This window comes from Leptodactylus fuscus, chromosome 7, assembly GCF_031893055.1.
Source record: "Leptodactylus fuscus isolate aLepFus1 chromosome 7, aLepFus1.hap2, whole genome shotgun sequence".
Lineage (NCBI taxonomy): Eukaryota > Metazoa > Chordata > Amphibia > Anura > Leptodactylidae > Leptodactylus > Leptodactylus fuscus.
In genome coordinates, this window is record NC_134271.1 from 61844789 (window position 1) to 61865582 (window position 20794).

Sequence of the window (20794 nt, forward strand, 5' to 3'; positions counted from 1 at the left end):
CTTCTCATGTGTACACTGAGAATCTTAAGGCTGAGGATAGCATTAACAACCTCTATGTTAAATAGTAACCAAAGGGAAGAAGAGCCCGACAAATGTGACTGTAATAAAGGTATTCAGTGTCACCAGCTTGTCAACTGCTAAACTTCCCATTACAGTATTTTTAGATATTGTCAATCGTGCCGTAATATAAACACATGAGCCTCAAACAAGATCAAGTTCCCTGGGTATATTCATAAGGAAGGCTAGCGTCCCGACCGATGGCACAGCTGCCAACCCTGTCCGCACAGTAATAGACACCAGCGTCATCAATGGGAAAATCGCAGACCTCATGTCTATGTCACCATGTGTTTCAATGTGTATAAAACTATTTCCAAAGCATGTGATGTCTCAGTTACAGAACAACACAACATTTACTGTGGTTGGTGTGAAGCTCAGGAGTTCTCATACCTCTCTATGCCCCCCCTTGAGGCCATGTTTAAAGATATCCCTAATTTTGCACAGGGGATTCGTTGTAATTTTTGTTTTAGTAATTTCCCAATCTGTTCTCAACAAAGGAAGCCATGAAAACATGACGATTGGCAGTTCTTGAGGAAACGCGGCTCTAATCCTCTTTCTGTGGGATTTGTTATATGTGTTTGTGAGTGTTAACCACCTACTCTATACAGAAGGCCTACACTCATCATCCTATCCCATAACATAGTATTAAGACTAGTGGTTAAAGTCTCATCATAAACAAATCTTTCAATGCAAAAGCCACTTCGGTGATAGGCTGATCATCACAGTTTTACGGTTCCAAGATTCCCACATTGACTGCCGAATACTGATGCAGTCTAGAGATGAGCGAACACTAAAATGTTCGAGGTTCGAAATTCGATTCGAACAGCCGCTCACTGTTCGAGTGTTCGAATGGGTTTCGAACCCCATTATAGTCTATGGGGAACATAAACTCGTTAAGGGGGAAACCCAAATTCGTGTCTGGAGGGTCACCAAGTCCACTATGACACCCCAGGAAATGATACCAACACCCTGGAATGACACTGGGACAGCAGGGGAAGCATGTCTGGGGGCATAAAAGTCACTTTATTTCATGGAAATCCCTGTCAGTTTGCGATTTTCGCAAGCTAACTTTTCCCCATAGAAATGCATTGGCCAGTGCTGATTGGCCAGAGTACGGAACTCGACCAATCAGCGCTGGCTCTGCTGGAGGAGGCGGAGTCTAAGATAGCTCCACACCAGTCTCCATTCAGGTCCGACCTTAGACTCCGCCTCCTCCGGCAGAGCCAGCGCTGATTGGCCGAAGGCTGGCCAATGCATTCCTATGCGAATGCAGACTTAGCAGTGCTGAGTCAGTTTTGCTCAACTACACATCTGATGCACACTCGGCACTGCTACATCAGATGTAGCAATCTGATGTAGCAGAGCCGAGGGTGCACTAGAACCCCTGTGCAAACTCAGTTCACGCTAATAGAATGCATTGGCCAGCGCTGATTGGCCAATGCATTCTATTAGCCCGATGAAGTAGAGCTGAATGTGTGTGCTAAGCACACACATTCAGCACTGCTTCATCAAGCCAATACAATGCATTAGCCAGTGCTGATTGGCCAGAGTACGGAATTCGGCCAATCAGCGCTGGCCAATGCATTCTATTAGCCCGATGAAGTAGAGCTGAATGTGTGTGCTAAGCACACACATTCAGCACTGCTTCATCAAGCCAATACAATGCATTAGCCAGTGCTGATTGGCCAGAGTACGGAATTCGGCCAATCAGCGCTGGCCAATGCATTCTATTAGCCCGATGAAGTAGAGCTGAATGTGTGTGCTAAGCACACACATTCAGCACTGCTTCATCAAGCCAATACAATGCATTAGCCAGTGCTGATTGGCCAGAGTACGGAATTCGGCCAATCAGCGCTGGCTCTGCCGGAGGAGGCGGAGTCTAAGGTCGGACCTGAATGGAGACTGGTGTGGAGCGATCTTAGACTCCGCCTCCTCCAGCAGAGCCAGCGCTGATTGGTCGAGTTCCGTACTCTGGCCAATCAGCGCTGGCCAATGCATTCTATTAGCCCGATGAAGTAGAGCTGAATGTGTGTGCTTAGCACACACATTCAGCTCTACTTCATCAGGCTAATAGAATACATTGGCCAATCAGCGCTGGCCAATGCATTCTATTAGCTTGATGAAGCAGAGTGTGCACAAGGGTTCAAGCGCACCCTCGGCTCTGATGTAGCAGAGCTGAGGGTGCACAAGGGTTCAAGTGCACCCTCGGCTCTCCTACATCAGAGCCGAGGGTGCGCTTGAACCCTTGTGCAGCCTCGGCTCTGCTACATCAGAGCCGAGGGTGCGCTTGAACCCTTGTGCACACTCTGCTTCATCAAGCTAATAGAATGCATTGGCCAGCACTGATTGGCCAGAGTACGGAATTCGGCCAATCAGCGCTGGCCAATGCATCCCTATGGGAAAAAGTTTATCTCACAAAAATCACAATTACACACCCGATAGAGCCCCAAAAAGTTATTTTTAATAACATTCCCCCCTAAATAAAGGTTATCCCTAGCTATCCCTGCCTGTACAGCTATCCCTGTCTCATAGTCACAAAGTTCACATTCTCATATGACCCGGATTTGAAATCCACTATTCGTCTAAAATGGAGGTCACCTGATTTCGGCAGCCAATGACTTTTTCCAATTTTTTTCAATGCCCCCAGTGTCGTAGTTCCTGTCCCACCTCCCCTGCGCTGTTATTGGTGCAAAAAAGGCGCCAGGGAAGGTGGGAGGGGAATCGAATTTTGGCGCACTTTACCACGTGGTGTTCGATTCGATTCGAACATGGCGAACACCCTGATATCCGATCGAACATGTGTTCGATAGAACACTGTTCGCTCATCTCTAATGCAGTCATTTGGGCATGTTGCGAGTTTTGAATGACCCCATAAAGGTCAATGCACACAGAGTTTTTTGGCAAGGATTTTGGAGAGGAAAAAATCCGCTTCAGGAATTAGGAAATGTTTTTTTCCTCCAGCACAGTGAATGGACCTTGAAAAAAAATGCTAGCGGTTTTTGCAAAAACAGTGTCAAAAACAGCCAGCGGTTTTTCCGCCTCCCATTGACTCCGGTTATTTTTTTTCAGGCGGAATCTGTCTGAAGAAAGGTCATCTCGCTTTTTTTCTCTAGCTAGAAAAAACGCTAGCAGAATACATAGAACTCTATGGTGAGGCTTTTTAGAAGGCTGATTTTGAGGCGGATTCAGCGTCAAAAAAACTCTGTGTGAACTGACCCAAAAAAGTTGTTATCCCAAAGAGAGCTCCTCACTGAGACAGTCCCTTTCCATTCGTCCTATTCCAGCATAGGCACATCACAAACGAGGTTCTCAATTACTAGAGACACTCTATAAACGGCAGATGCTAAGTATCAGCAGTTCCGACATTTGTCGACCTGGTGCAGATATGCATCACATGCTCAGCCATTTTTAAGAAAGGCCACCATCTAATACCACATTTCTACTGTCAGACACTGCAAAGGAAGAGCATGGGCAGATCCCCAGTCCAGCCCTATTACAAAAGGGGAGGTCTTCTTGAGACAACAGCTCTAAATTGGTTATACACATCCTACTAATATTATAAATGTGAAAGTTAGTATGTTTGTGTGTTTGTTACTCGATCACGCAGAACAGATTTGGATGAAACTTGGCACATAGATAGTATGTAACCTTGATTAACACATAGGCTACTTTTTATCCGGTAAATGACATGGCTTCATGATGGTCATAAATTTATGTTCATATACTATATTACACTGCTCTTGCCAGCAGCACTCTTTCAGCTAATTGAAGTTTGCTGATAAGGCCAGGACTGTTATCTCTCTATGTAAACACACAGATAACAGTCCATTGTGTACAAGCATCTGCATATTATCTGATCTGCTCCAGTCAGTAATGCAGTGATTTGCATTATTGACTCATGTCAATTTTTAATGCAGTGATGCCTGAGGGCTTATGGATCGCAAGCATTCAGTATTGACCATGTGGTCACTTGTGCAAATGCATTTCTCCAGATTCTCTGAATCTTTTCATATTATGAACTTTAGATGTTGGGATACTCAAAGTCTTTACTATTTTATGTTGAACATTTTTCTGCAATTGTTCCATAATTTCTAGACAGAATTTTTGACAGATTGTTGAACTTCTGATCAATTGCTTCTCAGGGACTCTGCCTCTCTAGTATACCCTTTTTATATACACAGTCATATAGCCCTCCAGCATATTTTGTTTAGTACCACTTACTATTCCAGCCTTTTGTTATCCCAATTTTTCCAGATTGTCTCAACAGTTTTTTTTAAGAAGTGGCAACGTTCCAACTTTTTTGGATGTGCTGCTGTCATCTTCTTCTAAATTAGTTACTTTTATCAAATGAAATGGAAGATTGTGTAACTTTCATCTTCTGATATGTATTCTATGTTCTATTGTGAATAAAATATGGTTATAGCAGATTTTCAAATCACTATATTCTTGTTTTCTTTACATTAAACAGAGTCCGAACTTTTTTTTGGAATTGGGGTTGTATATAAAAATCAGTGTGTTGTTGAACTTCATAGTCATAGCTGTGTAAATACAGCGCACATCACATAAATCCTGCTTATTCAAACAGACAATTTTCTTACAAAAGAACAGTATTTTCAGGGCTGAAACTTAAGTAAACTTGTGTATATGGAACATGGCCAGTAATAAGCTCTGCTCAAAATGTGAATGGCCGCTTTCATCTCGTAGAAAACATCTCTCTACTGCACGGCTCACAGATCTCATCCAGAGCTAGTCCATCACTTACTGACAACTTCATGCATCTCAAGAGTTAACAGATGATCTGCCAGGGCCTGATAGAGCCCCACTGCTGTCCTGTACATGGTCATCTACTACAATGGTCTGCTGAACAGAGTCACAAGTCAGTATTCGGAACCAAGCACCAAGGCAAAACTACTTCAAGATCTCATCTTTCAAACTTAGGGATCAGTTTGCAGAGGCTTGGAAGGAGCAATGTCCCTGGCAAGAGAGGATAAATCAGTTAACCCTTACAGTGACTAGCTTAAAGGAAAACTCCACCCTCTGAACAATATTTTACATTTTCCATAACAAAAAATGACTTAACAAAACGTCAATTTTGACATTAAAGGGAACCTGTCACCTTGTTATATGTCTATAAACCACCACTATGGTGGTTTACAGGTTTCTAAAGATACCTCTGCCTAAATGTAATGTATGCATGAAGTTTATTTACCACTCAACAGTCATGTGGGCGGTCCTGATTTAATGAGAAGTAACACAGTCTTGGCTTGACTGATGTCCCACTGACCAGGATACATCATTACAAGCCAGTTCGGCTGCCATCCAGAGCATCTGCAGATGAAGTCAAGTAGAGTACAACTCACCTCATTGTGCAGGCATTGAAATGGCTTATAATGATGTATTCTGGTCTGTGAGACGTCAAGCCAGGACTGCATGACTCCTCAGAAATCCACAGCCGCTCACACGACTGCTCAAATATAGGAAAAAAACACGTGTTACATGATATTTTCATTATATGCTTTATGTTTCAAGGGTTTAGCCAGTGGCAGCTCTGTAAACTTATTACCATCAGGTATAAACCATGGGTGGGGGTTTAGAGGCACGAGATGTGGAGACAAGTTTCTTTTAATGATTTTTCTTCCGTCAGCCAATAAGGAGAGGGTATTAAGCCACTTCCCGACTCCTCTGGCAATAGCTTATTAAAGATTGGTATGTTGCCCAACCATTCTCACCCTGGACATCTGTGTGGGGGAGAGTCAGGATCCCTCCATACACCAATCACCCAGGTTCACCATCTATGGCTATCTAGATATTAAAGTTGCATTACTTAGAAAAAAAAAAAAAAAAAAACAGACAATTTTCAGTTAAATGGAACCCATCATGTCGATTTAGGACACTAAACCATCCACAGGCCTTTGTGGACCAGGGGTTTAGTGTCCTAAATTGCCCTGTAATAAAACCATTCATGCCTGCAATAAAAAAGCTACTTCCCCTGCCACTGTACTCCCTGCGCCTACAGATTTCTTCATTGAAGCCAGAGACATACACCTCAGGTTCACTGCACATGTCCCATACCACTGCTACTTGCGCAGTGATGTCGGGGTGTACGTCCTCTGTTTCACTGAAGAACCGTGCAGGCACTGGGAGCACCAGAGAGGAGTACAATGACACTCATCAGACTCATTTCTAGGCAAGTATAATGGTTTATTTTTTCAGATGCAGAAACAGATGGATTTAAAACAGGGCGATTTGGGACACTAAATCCCCAGTCGGTCTAAAGGAACCTGTGGGTGGTTTAGCGTCCCAAATCAATTTTCTTTAATGGGGTGGGGGAGTCCTCAGTTTAGGCTCCTTAAAGGGGCTCTATCATTAGGAAAAGTCATTTTTAACTAAGCACATACTTGCATAGCCTTTAGAAAGGATATTCTACACCTACCTTTTGTATGTGTAGTAGTTTTTGAATGAGGCCGCTTTTATTCATATTCTGATTAGCCTCCAGCAAGCACTCTCACTGCTGTGTATATAGCACAGGCTGCTTCTGCCTCCGCTCCCTGCTCTCACACACACAGAGAGGAGCGCTTGCTGAGACTTCCGGGGTGCACACTGGAGCCTAATTAGCAGATGAACAAAAATCGGCTCGTTCAAAAAACTACTGAGGTGATTTACATACAAAAGGTAGGTGTAGAATAGCCTTTCTAAAGGCTATGCAAGTATATGTTTAGTTAAAAATGACTTTTCCCAATGATAGAGCTCCTTTAATTCTTGACAAGAGAAGAAAGCAACTACAAAGAGTTTCTCAGGAGGTTGTGCAATAGACAAGTCAACCCAACGACCTGAATGGGCATTGCGTAATTTGCCCTGTGATGGCATTGTAGGGGAAATGAAAGAGTGCCCAGGGACTTCATCCATGCAATCATTCAAGCTAGGCCCTGGGGGCTTGGGCCTGGTTCCAGCCCAGAGTCACTTGATTGGAACCTGGCTCCCGCCACTCAGGTCACTCCACCTCCTTAACTTTTCATAGGTATTTAGTCTATAGTCTGTCAGCCTTCAATGCAAAGGTAACTGTCTGTAAAAACTGGAAAGGAGGGAGTGTGTCAGAAAGATCCCTGGGGATGGGAGCTAGCTCTAACCACATGACCTGGGGTTGGATCCAACCCAGAACCTCCAAGTCAAGCTTGAAAAGTCCCAAGAAAAGTATGCACATAAAAAAAAAAATGCCCCCCCCCCCCAAAAAAAAAACAAAAAAACAAACAACTAAGCATTATAGACATAGTCATATTTTTTTAAAGAACAAAGGTAAACAGGATAAAAATAAAACTTTGTGACAGAAGTCTTAAAGCTTTATTTTTCAGGAACATGCAAAGTACCCACATGACATGCGGATATCAAATCATGCAGGGATTCCTGGAAAGTATGTACTGCTGTGTCACATTGCAGGAAGAGGCAAAATATTGAGCAACAGTTCAAAAAAAATGTGCACTAACCTTATATTACCTTGTTGTCTTTACATTGCTCTATCCAGTATTCTACTAGTTCACACTATAGGTAATACCTTGTGGGAGGTCAAATCACATGGGTGAGACTGATCTGCAGAAAACCTACAGACATCACTTTGCAACTAGGACCAACTATCTGTGGCACTGGTATATATATGGCACAACAAGCCAGATAGCAATTTCCAATCGAAGGTGAGAAACTGCATTTTTCAATACCTCCTAAAGCTAGGTTCACATCTCTGCTGATTATGGAGAGCAGAACATCTGTTTTAGGATATACATGTGGACCCCATTGACTATGGGGTCCATCGGGTGCAGGACTTTTCTCTCTGCCGATTTTTGGCACTTTCTGAAGTAGAGTTTCCAACAGAGACTGATGCAGATGTGAACTTGACCTAACCTTCAAAGCCCAAAGCATAGTAAATCTTAAAAGGGGTTGGCCTCTTCAAAACATACCCTGAACTGAAAATGTTGCCTCAATAAACATTCTCTTTTACCTCAACTGCTAGTTAGAAGGCCCTTAAAAGGGTTGTCCATTTCAGACCAATAATAAGAGACAGATGTAATTGTTTGTATAAAGAAAAGTTCTACAATTTTCCAATATACTTTCTGTATCGATTCCTGCCAGGTTTCTAGATCACTGTCATTTATTCTGCTTACTTCCAGTAGATAAAAATCAGTCCATGGTCATGTGATTTAGAGTCCATGGTCACGTGATGGACACACAGGTGCCGCTCGTTATAGTCACAGCACAGGAAGCAGACACCTACCCGATAATGAGCTGTGCACCTGTGTGTCCATCACATGACCATGGACTGTAAATCACATGACCATGGACTGTAAATCACATGACCATGGACTGTAAATCACATGACCATGGACTGATTTTCATCCACTGGAAGCAATTAGAATGAAAGACAGCAGAGATATACAAAAACATGAGGAATTGATACAAAAAAGTATATTGAAACATTTTCATTATACAAACAATAACATTTGTCTTGACTCTTAATATTGGACTGAAAGTGGACAACCCCTTAAACTGCCAGTTTATAGGCTATGTACACAGTGCAAACCCATCCTTGAGAAGCAGGGTAGCAGCAGTCATGAGATTTAATCACGTGACTGCTAACTCAGATGTCCCTAGCTGTATCCTCCTCTTTGTAGGTGCTAGACAGTAGAACAATTCCAGTACCTGTGCAGAATATACAGCTGAAGACAGCCTAAAGAGTGGGCATCAATATGGATCCCATGGAAAGCCCAACTTTGGGAAACTTGAATAGCTACACACCATTGTGCTGCACAGACTTTCATGGATCTGCTTCAGAGTCTCAATTTCAAAGAGACCAAAGAAGACAAGGCTGGTAGTCAATGTATTCAATACAAGGCTTCGGCTGTTGTGGAGTCCCTGACACCTGACTTTTTGGCTGTCTTATACTGGAGTCTATGGAAGTTTTTAATTGCTGGAACCCGAGTAAATTGGCACTTATTGTGGTCTGACAGGCTAATCTGCTGGTCTGGAAGCATACTGTACTTGCTCTAGGGGATTCTCTGCAGATTATAACCAATGTCATAATGGCTACTTATACAGTACACAATTTTGCTAGGCAAGTTAAAACAAGAGTTTCATTGTTCGGCTGCAATAAGAATGATATTCCTTGCTATTTTCTATCCTTTAGGACAGATTTGTGATCATAAACTGTAGCTGAGCTGTATCTTCTGATGGGAGTTGAAGTATTCTGAAGTCGATCTCCTGTCTCAATAGAACCTCAGGATATTATTCTGCCTTTCCCCATATTTTATACCTAGAAGATCACGTGGCCCATCTAGTTTACTATTATATCATTTCCTTTATTCCTAAGGTAGCCTTAGTGGTAACCCTTCCAAACAAGCTATACTTAATCAGATTTTAAATCTCAGTTACTGGAGCATTTAACATGCTGAGGCCTGTACAGTCTTAGGCCCAGTTCACATCAGCATTTCAGTTTGGGGAGTCAGTACTTTTCTCTCCGCATGTTTTGTGCAGACACCGAGCGGAAACTACATGAACCCCATTATAGTTTAAGGGGTCCATGGGTTTCCCAGGTAACCACTTTTTAATGTGTTAAGGTTTCCATTTAGGGGGTCCCCAAGTGCACTTTCCAAACAGAAACTTGAAAGCTGATGTGGACTGGGCCCCAGATGTAGCCATTTGGTTTTGTGCACTGCACGGCCTAACCATGGGTTGAATTTGCTGGGACGTCCACTCCTGTCTACTGTCTTGAATGTTTTCCACTCGTGAATAATCTTTCTCTTTGTAGTATGCTGGACTTCAAATTGTTTGAAAATGGTTTTATAACCATTTCTAGATTGACGAGCAGCAACAATTGCTTCTCACTGCTGCAAGATCACTTCTGATGTCTTTCCTCTATGACACTGTTAACATATCAGTCATACAGACCAGCAAACTGACAAAACTTACTGGGGATTAATCAAGGACATTTAATTAGCTGCATCTTAATTTCTAAGGAAACAATAAAGGTGTGCTTAATTTTTGATTTTTTTTTTCAGTCACTGTTTCAGCATTTTGGCCTATTTGTTATTACAGAAATAAGAGTAAGTGTAATTTGTTATTAGAGATGAGCGAGTACTATTCAAAACTCCTGTTTTGAATAGCACGCACCCATAGGAATGAATGGACGCAGCCAGCATGCAGGGGGTTAAGAGTCTGGCTGCCGGCAAAGTCTGCATGTCGGACGCTTCCATTCATTCCTATGGGTGCATGCTATTCAAAACGGCCGTTTCGAATAGTACTCGTTCATCTCTATTTGTTATGTGTTTACTGTACCTAAAAGTCAAATGAGTTTTAATAAGGGAAGGTCCTGGAGATATACCTTGAAGTGGTTTTCCAGGCAAAAATATATTTTTTTTAAAGTTCTGTTGATGCTATTAATGGGTTAACAAGTGCACCCATATTTAGCAGTGTTTTACATGGTGTAGTTTCCTGCTTCCTTAGCTGATGCAATGTATTCTGGTAGTTGTATGGTAATCATATGACTACCCCAGGGATATGAGTAAATATACATTTTTGATTATGTAATTTAGAAAGTACGTAGGGGAGGGAGCTTAGTGTAGGGTTTTATAGTTATACTGGACAACTCCTTTAACGGAGTATTCCAATCTTAAACATTAATAGTAAACCTATTGGACCCACACCCATCTCTCTAACCCATGAGAGACCTTTATGCTTGGCACTCCCCAAGCTTGAAGGGCACTCTCCACTTTACTTCAAGGGGAGTATCTTTATTCTGGAGAAACGTGCAGGTCCATGTGGATATATCAAATATTTAAAATGGAAAAACTCCTTAAATGACATGTTCAAAAGGTTTGTTGGTCTAATACAGGGGTGCACAATACGTCGATCGCGATCTACTGGTCGATCGCAATGGACGTATGGGTCGATCGCGGCATGCAGCCAAGCATCCCCGCTGTCTGCTTCTTCACAGCGCAGGCTGAGAGTTATCTCTGGACATTGGCAGGCTGGGGCTGCGGCACCCCCGCCTGCCAGTGTCCGTACATGACTCTCAGCCTGCGCTGTGAACAAGCACTTGCAGGCTGCTCTTAGGGATGGAGGGGGCCGGGGTGCTGCTTCTTCACAGCGCAGGCTGAGAGTCATCTACGGACACTGGCAGGCGGGGCTGCCGCAGCCCCAGCCTGCCAGTGTCCAGGGATAACTCTCAGCCTGCACTGTGAAGACGACGACAGCGGGGATGCCTGGGCAGCCACCCCTCACGATCTGCCCGGCCCCGCCCACAGACAAGCCCCGCCCACAGGCACGCCCCGGCCCCGCCCACAAGAAGTGGGTAGTCGATCTTACGGCTTGGTCATGTAAAGAAGTAGCTCACATGCTGACAAAGTGTGAGCACCCCTGGTCTAATACATTATGGCCAGTGATTAACTGTGAACCTGGTTTAAAGGGGCTCTGTCATTGGTAAAAGTCATTTTTAACTAAGCACATACATGCACAGCCTTTATAAATACTATTCCACACATACTTTTTCTATGTAAATTGCCTCAGTGGTTTTTGAATGAACAGTTTTTATCCATATGCTAATTAGCTTCCAGCCAGCACAGGAAGTTCCCAGCAGCACTCGTCTGTTTATTCTCTCCTATCTGTGTGTGCAAACAGGAAGCAGGAAATCATCATCAGCAGGAGCCTGTGCTATACACATACATGAGAAGTGGATGTGGTCAGGGATCCGCGCTCAGAGGTCATATGAGGAAATGATGGGTTCGAAAACCATTTGGTTAAAACGGATTGTCTTTTTATTGTAGATAAAAACAGTAGGCACTACTGTTTTTATCTACAATAAAAAGACAATCCGTTTTAACCAAATGGTTTTCGAACCCATCATTTCCTCATATGACCTCTGAGCGCGGATCCCTGACCACATCCACTTCTCGTATTTTCTCCCGGTTTTCCGGTGTCTACCACGGAACCACTGCCACTCTCACCCGGTCCATCCACCTTGTGTATATAGATTTCAGGTGTTGTGACAGCTTCACAACCCCCACAGGTGAGAGGCTATATTGGTCATTTATTTCTGAAACAAAAAAACTTTTCTCTCTCCCTTTATAAGGGCTTATACATTTAGAGCGCTCAGTGTCTCTGTTTTTGTTTTGCATATACACATACATGAGAAAGAATAGCAGAGGGTGCACGATGAAACTCAGGAGATTTACATACAAAAGGTAGGTGTGGAATAGCCTTTCTAAAGGCTATGCAAGGATGTGCTTATCTAAAAATGACTTTTCCCAATGATAGAGCCCCTTTAAGAGGCCCAGCTTGTTGGGATCACAATGCTAAAACAGTGGCTGTAAAGTTTATCAGCAACATTGTGTGAAAGAGGAATGACACTCATTCTTCACACTGGTGACAGTATGAGATGATATCAAGTACAGCCTCCAAGTCACCAATAAATGCACAAGCTTATTTTTTACAGCGTAAGGGTGCGTTCATGATGCACCATTTTAACGACTTAATGTGCCACAAAAAAAAAAAAATCCATAGGAAAACAAAATAAAATCAGCTAGCGAAAAAAAGAGAAAGAAGCACCCTGCCCAATTTTCAGTGGATTCCACTCAAACCCCCCAATGAAGTGAAGGGGAGTTGGAAATCTTTGTCAATGGCAAGAAGATTTCCTTGGTGGATTTTTCATGGTGGGTCCCAAAATCCGCTGCGTTAACTTACCCTAGACATCTGGTTAGCTAGAAAAACTGAGTTGCATTGGGATAACAAATATTTTAACTCTTTGTTATCTTGGAACTGCGTTGCCACGGTTTTCCATTTTTGCATAAGTCAATAAAAAGACTAACTACTCATGAGATATAAAAAGACATATAAACACAATGTACAAAGTTCACAGTATCAAACACATATGAAGAGTCTAAAAGATTAGGGTTCCCCCTTACTGCCACAAGAAGGCAATAAATGTTGGAGAAGACTGAATGACCCTAATGCTATATTTGCACATCTGCTGTACAAAAAACTGCATTTTAAGGTATACTAAAAAGGTCCAGCTGGTAAAACTAGAATAATCTTTACTGTATTCTTATATTACGGCCAGCAAGACGCTCAACAATCACTTAAAGGCAGCTCTGCTCTTCTTTATGAAAAATATATTCCAGATACAAGCCCAGTTTCTGCAGGAGGCGGAGTTGGTGAAGGACTAGGACTATCACAGGGCCGACCTAAACACCATTCCTTTCTTTTCAGGCTGTATATCAGCCCCACAGGACTTTTTAGGGAATTGACCAAGGAAGATTATAGCCAGGGCTATTTTTCCACAGCCCGATTAACTCCTGCTCGGACTGAGACTCCTTCATGAATAGGTGACTCAATAGTCTCCCAGAAACAGTAAAGCTCGTCTAATTCATTAAAAATAGTTACGGATTTCCTAGTAAGACGACAGATTTAGGCCAGGTTCACATCTGTGTTCTGGTTTCCTAAGCGGACCTCCTAAACGGAAACCTAATTCGCTTAAAAAAGCGGTTACCTTCAGAAACCAAAGGATCTCATAGACTATAATGGAGTCCGCCCGGTTTCCGCACGATAAGGGTGAAAAACGCGGAGAGAAAAGCACTGCTTGCAGCACTTGTCTCTCCATTTTTCAAGCGGAGTTCTATATACTTGACCAGTCAGTATACATTGTCCATCAGCATCATAGAAATAATGCACCAGTACATAACACCTTACAGGGCTGCAGGTGCCCAGTACTGGTGTGCATTGGACAAGCAGGAATGCGACCTGCTCAGGAGTTTTATTCCTTTTAATATTGTGTTATACATGTGATCCCCACTGGTAATAAACAGGTTAAAGTGCTGCTAGAGGTCCGCTCCTCGGGATCTCTCATTTTCCGTCCTCTCCAGAGCTTTGTGGGACTCAGCGCTCGGTAATAACCTCTATGCTGGAGACTGCATTTTTCTAGGCTGCTAAGATACTTTGGAGTTTAAACCTACGTCAGTCCAGCTTATAATGGAGTTTGTGATCTACAAGGGAAGCCTGCGGCCAGCTTAATAACATGCACATATTAATGCATATCAACTAAGCCCCTGTGACATTACAATTGTAGTGTAGCTTCACCATTTTTTTTCCCAGTTTCCCTAGTGTTGACAGGACAAGCGTACACAATGCATCTGTACCCAAAAATAACTCAGATCATAGTTTTGGCATCCACGTGAATGGTCCTGCCAAGGGTTTTCAAGAAACTGGCACCGTTTCTGCAATCAAATTCTGTCACTTCCAAGGGAAACCACTAGATCCAGTCCTTTCCGTGACCTCACATGTCATAGTCCCGTTAATGCAAGATCAAAACCTCCCTGAACTTTAAGCCTCACAGAAAGCAGAGGACACTGGATACAAGTCCTGGGAACAAGAATATGTGGGCCAGGCGGGTGTTCTGCATTGTTAGGCTCACTATATCCTCCCAAGCCCTCCAAAGCTCCGACTCCTCCTCATACAAAATCAAGGACAAGCGTGCAGAGTGAATGACCTTGACAAGGCAGGCCAGGTCCCATGGTAACAGATATACATGCGTGTACTACATATCCCCCGTCACCTGAAACACCTGTTTATCGAATGGGGCTGCATAGGGAAACTGTTATTCAACCAGAGACTTGGAGAATATTAGGAAACACAGCTCAGCCTTCTCAGTTTACATTACATTAGTCAGTAAAAGAAAACCTCAGATATCTGAAATCAAGCCCAATATGAAGAACATATGCAAAAGAACCACTCGAGATCTGCACATGTGGGCTTACCCTTAAAAGTTGCCGAGTTACATACATCTATATATAATATATATGTGCGTGTGTGCAAATGCAGGAAAATCAGGTTCTAGCAACAAATGCAGGAGCTATTTATGGCAGCCTGTACACTGAAGCAGCAAATACACAATACACAAAATTGACTGCTAAACTGAAATGTTGGCTGCTCTTGGCCAAGCAGTGGACATTGGGTCAGGTAAACATTAACTAGATAGGCAGTATGTTGGAATCACAAGAATAAGAGACATATACATCACTGTATATACTGTACTGTACTGGAATTAGGTGACAATTACTAAACATTCTGGATTAGCAAATGCTAGATTACAGAAATTGCTATTGAAGCATCAGTAAAAATATTTGGCAAGGCAGTAGTAAACCTAGTTCCATAGGTTTCATGTAATACCAGGGCCGAAGAAGAACCCTGATAAATGTAGATAAATTAGATAGAAAAAATCCTGTAAATGATTTAGCAGTGTCACTATTAGCTATTTCTATTGTTTCCAGGCAATACACCAATATTTTAAGAAACAATAAAGTGCCTTAGTGATGTCAGGGCTTCCTAGTCAACTAGCTGGCATCATGCCCATACAACCCCTGGTACATGCAGAGCCTGTATTGAGAAATATGGACTCAATCCAAACTATGCCCGCCTCTTCCATGTAGGTGACTGGTGAAGTCTGGTATCATCATTTGGAAATGACATGCAAGTACCTGTCTCATTTCTTACTACTGTACTGTGGTCCATGATGCACTTGCACAATGGGGGACATGTATGAACATGCAAAGCAAAAAGGTGCAGGTAGAACAACCAATGCTAATGTATATAAGTGACAGACCAAGTGTGATAATCTACCAAGAAAATACAGAGAATACAACCTACAGTGAGCAGCTGTATAAAAGAAACCTTCCACATTGTCAATCCAGAAACCATTACGTTGCCAAATCATCATCAATTGTACAATCTCCTCCCCAGCAGCGTTCTTCTAACCCTACACATCTCAGAATTGCTTTTCCTGATCATTCTTCCTGTGTTTTTTGCAGACAAAAAAAAAAAAAGAAAAAGTGGCTAAATGTGTTTGCTTTTTTCCAAGTTGATATTGGAGGGAGATTTTTATTTCTTTATTTGCAGAGAAGATGAAAATTGGAAGAAACATGGAAAGTTACGTTATATGGAAAGCTAGTCAAAGCGAGTGCATATCACAAGGGGGCGCCATCACTTCTTGGGATACCCTGCAGTTCCCTGCACAGTGAGGGGCAGGGAGAACAGGCAAGGAGCCTCAGGGAGTGGTAGGGGCACTTAGAGAGATATGAGACGGGAATAAACCTTCTGAACAACACCACATAGTTATAGACAGGCACTATGGGGCAAAAAGGATTAGTGGCTGTGACCACTTGGTTTGCCTGACAGGGATTTTCATTTACAAATGGCGTACAAGCTGACCCGACGCCTGTAATGGAAATTTGTGGTTTACAAAGAGTGTCTAATAGCAAGTTGGAAAGCCAATCTGACTCTCTTCTAAGCCAGAAAAGAAAAACTTTTACAGACATCAATAAAACCTAGGCGCGCTGCTACAGAATTCCTGGGATGTGTCTAGTTTGGCTCTATGGATGCCATCATGGCCACTGTTACAGGTTTTCACCGACCATCTTGGGACATGCAATTTAGTCTGCAGGCCGCGTGTTATAGAACAGGAGGAGCTCAGCAAAGTAATATACATATTTTGTGAAAAAAGATTCAGATTAACTTGTGATTTATTCACTTAGACCTCTGCTCAATCTGGGTTTAGGAGTCCAGTGGGCGGCCCTAATAAATGAAGCACCGCCTCCCATTTAGAAGTGTAGTCCTATCTATAGATATAGCTGACAGTGACTTAGTAGAACCGCCCACTGGACTCCTAAACACAAATGAGCAGAGATGTTAATGAATAAATCAAAAGTTATGCTGGAATTTGCCCCATAAAACTAGGTATCGATTTGCTTAGCTTTAGAACATGCTGAATGTAGATTGGGCTTTATTGGACAGGTTCGCTTTAATATAAAAAAGCTTAAAAAGGCATACTACTATTATAAAGGGAAATCCACAGACCACAGCCACAAGCATCTTTCCTATACACTTCTAAGATCTCATTTTTGAAGAAGAAAATGTAGTGATTTCATCAGCATATGAGATTAAATGGAGGAGACTTCCCTCAACTAAAGTTCACATCGGGAAAAAAAAACAAAAAAAACGATATTACCTATCTTCAGGCGGATTCCGCCTTACAAACCCCATTTAAATCAACGCAAGTTGGAAAAAACGTGTCACAACTTTTCCTAATTCCTAAGGAAGATTTTTTTACTTTCTGCAAAAAAACTGTGTGTGAAGTTTATTCGAGTTGGGAGACAGACCCGTGGCAACTGTAGACAGAACAGTAAACAGAAACCACTGGAGAATTAGAGGGAATTTGGGGGTAGGGTCCCCCTTCAGGACTTTTACCATTAGCCAGAGCAGCTACAAAGAACATCTCATGGTTTGGAGGTCCCAGGACTTTTGTGCATTGCACAGACAGCTCACTAGAGTGACATGTACCTGTTTACTACTTTGTTTCACCTGCAAATGGGGTTTATGTAATAGGATTATTGATAGGGGATCCCCCTAAGAGAAAGCGCACAACTCCATTACTGTATATGTCCAACACTATATTGTAATGAGGAGCTAAAACATGTGATGGCTCCAAGTCTTGGCACAACCTGAAGTCTAAATTCTGCACATTTGCTGGGCATCTGAATACAATCTACTGTTATCTGTTAGCAGCCCTACCAAGCTGAGGAGATGCCGACTGAACTGATCTTCTATAGGATGGTCATAAAGTAGTCTAGGAAATTCTTAACACCACAGACCGGATCATATATGAGTAACCGATTTCTGCAGCTCTCTATAAACTCCTGACTACATGGTCATCGCTTCTTAGGCAGGCAGGTCCACAATACAGTTAATCTTCTCATGCTACTATAATAATCGTGCTTTATACTCTTACAGCTAGAACTGCGTATAGAGTAGTGATCCGATCTGGTCATTTTCCATCAGGGATTAAAGAGTTTCTATAGTTATAGATACAAAGAGTACCTATAGAGGTGGGATCAAAGCCACTACATGAATCTGAGACACCTGCGTAGACCCTCATTGAGCACATTTGCAGGTGTATTAGGTACTTGGCTATACTGTATGTCCATAGTCTGTATCATGATGTCCCATAACTGTAATACAACTCCTAATGGGGAGGACTCAACATTACAAATGGGTATATAGAAGACTAGCAGCTTTGCTGTTCAAACCCCAGGCAGAGATTACTTAAAGGTTGTTATAACCATAATGTTGATCACCCAGCTTTCCCAGATTACATACAAACACATACACACACTGCTCACAGATATGAAAGAACCATGCTATATCGTCCTTGGGGACATGTCAAGCGTCTTCTAGGTGACAGGTAGTAGAAAACATAAGAAGAATTTTATTTACACTTGACAAGTTAATGTAGTACTACCCAGAACTAGCCGAGCAAGTCACCTGTCATGTGCAAGTGAGCGGGTGATCACCTCAGGGACTATGGTCAGGGGATGAAAACTTATGCAACAAGCGGGGTTCACATCAGGACCAGGGTAATATCCACACTGAGGTTATACGTACAGGCACTACTCAAGGGTTCATTGGGAGACTTCCTGTGTGAGATAGGGGAACTAGATTGTGAGCTCTTGAGGACAGATAACTTGTATTGTAATGGCAACAGTGCTGGGTATACGAGACCAGCTAAGGCACCTGTCACAACATAGACTACACTAGTGGTTAGTAAACTATATCTACCAGTATGTCCTGACAGCAGCCTGAGGCTCAAATATGCATAAAAATGTTGTCGTATGGCATTTCATATACATAAGCACATATACTGTACATGTCAATACATTGGGGAGGGGACAACCATACATAGTGAAGCAGCATACAGTACACCGTCATCTAACAGGCAAGGCAATAGCCACTAAGATACACAGAAGCTCTGCCATTCTGAAGCTGAGACTTGTGGTACCACAGGAGTCTATAAAATGGTCAAGCATGGCACATGGCATACTGGCACATGGCATCCTGGGTATCAGCAGTAACCACCAAATTGCAGGTGCTCACCACAAGTCAGACACATGTTTGGAGCACTGTTATGCCATCACATGGTAGTGTGTGCCACAGGGGTCAATATCAAGTTGTACACAGATCAAATCGCACAAAAGTCAGGACATGTGAGTGGAAGCATACAGTACAAGTAGCCATGTGTCCCAGTCTTACAGGATCCTCAAGTCATGCCAGAGGAAAGCACAAAGAAGTCACCCAGCCAATGAGTGCAAGCTCTTGATACAACTGTGAGTCGCCCCCTGCAGGTCACTCTCTAGGACACCCACCCCAACATGGTTTACCAGCAGCACTGTTATTGTCCCAGAATCCTTCGCGGCAACCAAAGTCAGGAGCAAAGGCTAGAGCTGCAGGTCAGAACAATAGTGTCCAGTCACTGGTGTGTCCTCTCAGCACTGCCGCCCCCGGGGCCCCCGCTCACCTCTAGAATACAAGGATTTCGGGGACTCAAGGTCAAGGTCGGCACTGAGCAGCGATATGAAGTCGGAGGGCATGGCCGCCCGGGCCGGCAGGAGATGCGAAGATAAGTCGGTAAGTCCCGGTGTTCGCTCCGGTCTGTTCACACACTGACAGGAACCGACGGCACGCCCCCCTACTGACTCTACACTGCGCAGGCGCGGGGCGGGACCTTTCTGCTGAGAGAGCGTTCCAACGAGTGGGAGGGGTTTAATGGTTGACAGGCAAGTGAGTGTAACTAGGGGCGTGGCATAGGAGCCAACATGGTAGTGACGGTAACTAAGGGCGGAGCTGAGTCGTGACCAGCAATGACATATGTTGTACGAAGGATGACGCGGTTCGCACCTCCCCTGGGCGGAGTGAAAGAAATGATTGACGTGTGACGTAAGAAAGCAGACACTTTCTGCCAGCATGTGGTACTGGCAGGCCCTGCAGGGAAGATGACTGGCTGCGGCCGCTCTGAAAGCTGCAGCCTGGAAGCCAATAAGAATTCAGGAGGCAACAGGTGCCTGTCAGGAGGCAGGAGAATGGGCAACACTGATACGTGGGCCACGTAATGGCCATTGCCTCACAGTGCGTCATAGTATTACTACTGCGTGATGGAAGAGGCATAGAATAAAAGGGATATCACATATATCTACCGGTCTCGTATCAGTCTGTATAGCACATGATATGAGGGGGAGGAATAGAGGATTGTAACGTTATAGCTCTGTCTAGCAAATATTATTCCTCTACCTATATCTCCTATCTATCTCCTATCTATCTATCTATCTATCTATCTATCTATCTATCTATCTATCTATCTATCTCATCTCTGTCTGTTTGTCGATCTATCTAATATCTACCTATCTATCTCATATCTATCTATCTATCTATATATCTAATATCTACCTATCTATCTCATATCTATCTATCTATATCTAATATCTACCTATCTATCTCATATCTATCTATCTAATATGTATCTACCTATCTATCTCATATCTATCTACGTATCTATCTATCTATCTCCTATCTATCTATCTATCTATCTATCTATCTCATCTCTGTCTGTTTGTCGATCTATCTAATATCTACCTATCTATCTCATATCTATCTATCTATCTATCTATATATCTAATATCTACCTATCTATCTCATATCTATCTATCTATCTATATCTAATATCTACCTATCTATCTCATATCTATCTATCTATCTAATATGTATCTACCTATCTATCTCATATCTATCTATCTATCTATCTAATATCTACCTATCTATCTCATATCTATCTATCTAATATGTATCTACCTATCTATCTCATATCTATCTATCTATA

The 20794-nt window shown here is 42.7% G+C and overlaps 1 protein-coding gene across 5 annotated transcripts in view; it reads right to left on the reverse strand.

Moving 5' to 3' along the window:
* NFAT5 (nuclear factor of activated T cells 5) overlaps positions 1 to 19637 on the reverse strand; it is a 380479-nt gene extending 360842 nt beyond the window's left edge. For 4 of the 5 annotated variants that reach the window (XR_012717237.1, XR_012717236.1, XM_075282001.1 and 1 more), the window contains exon 1: positions 19439 to 19637. Coding sequence is in view for 2 of the 5 variants with exons in the window: in XM_075282001.1 (XP_075138102.1) it covers positions 19439 to 19511 (73 nt within the window). In the remaining 3 variants the exon portion in view is untranslated. The remainder of the gene's footprint in view (positions 1 to 19438) is intronic. The other variant, XM_075282002.1, reaches the window with a different exon arrangement.
* Positions 19638 to 20794: the final 1157 nt, after the last annotated feature.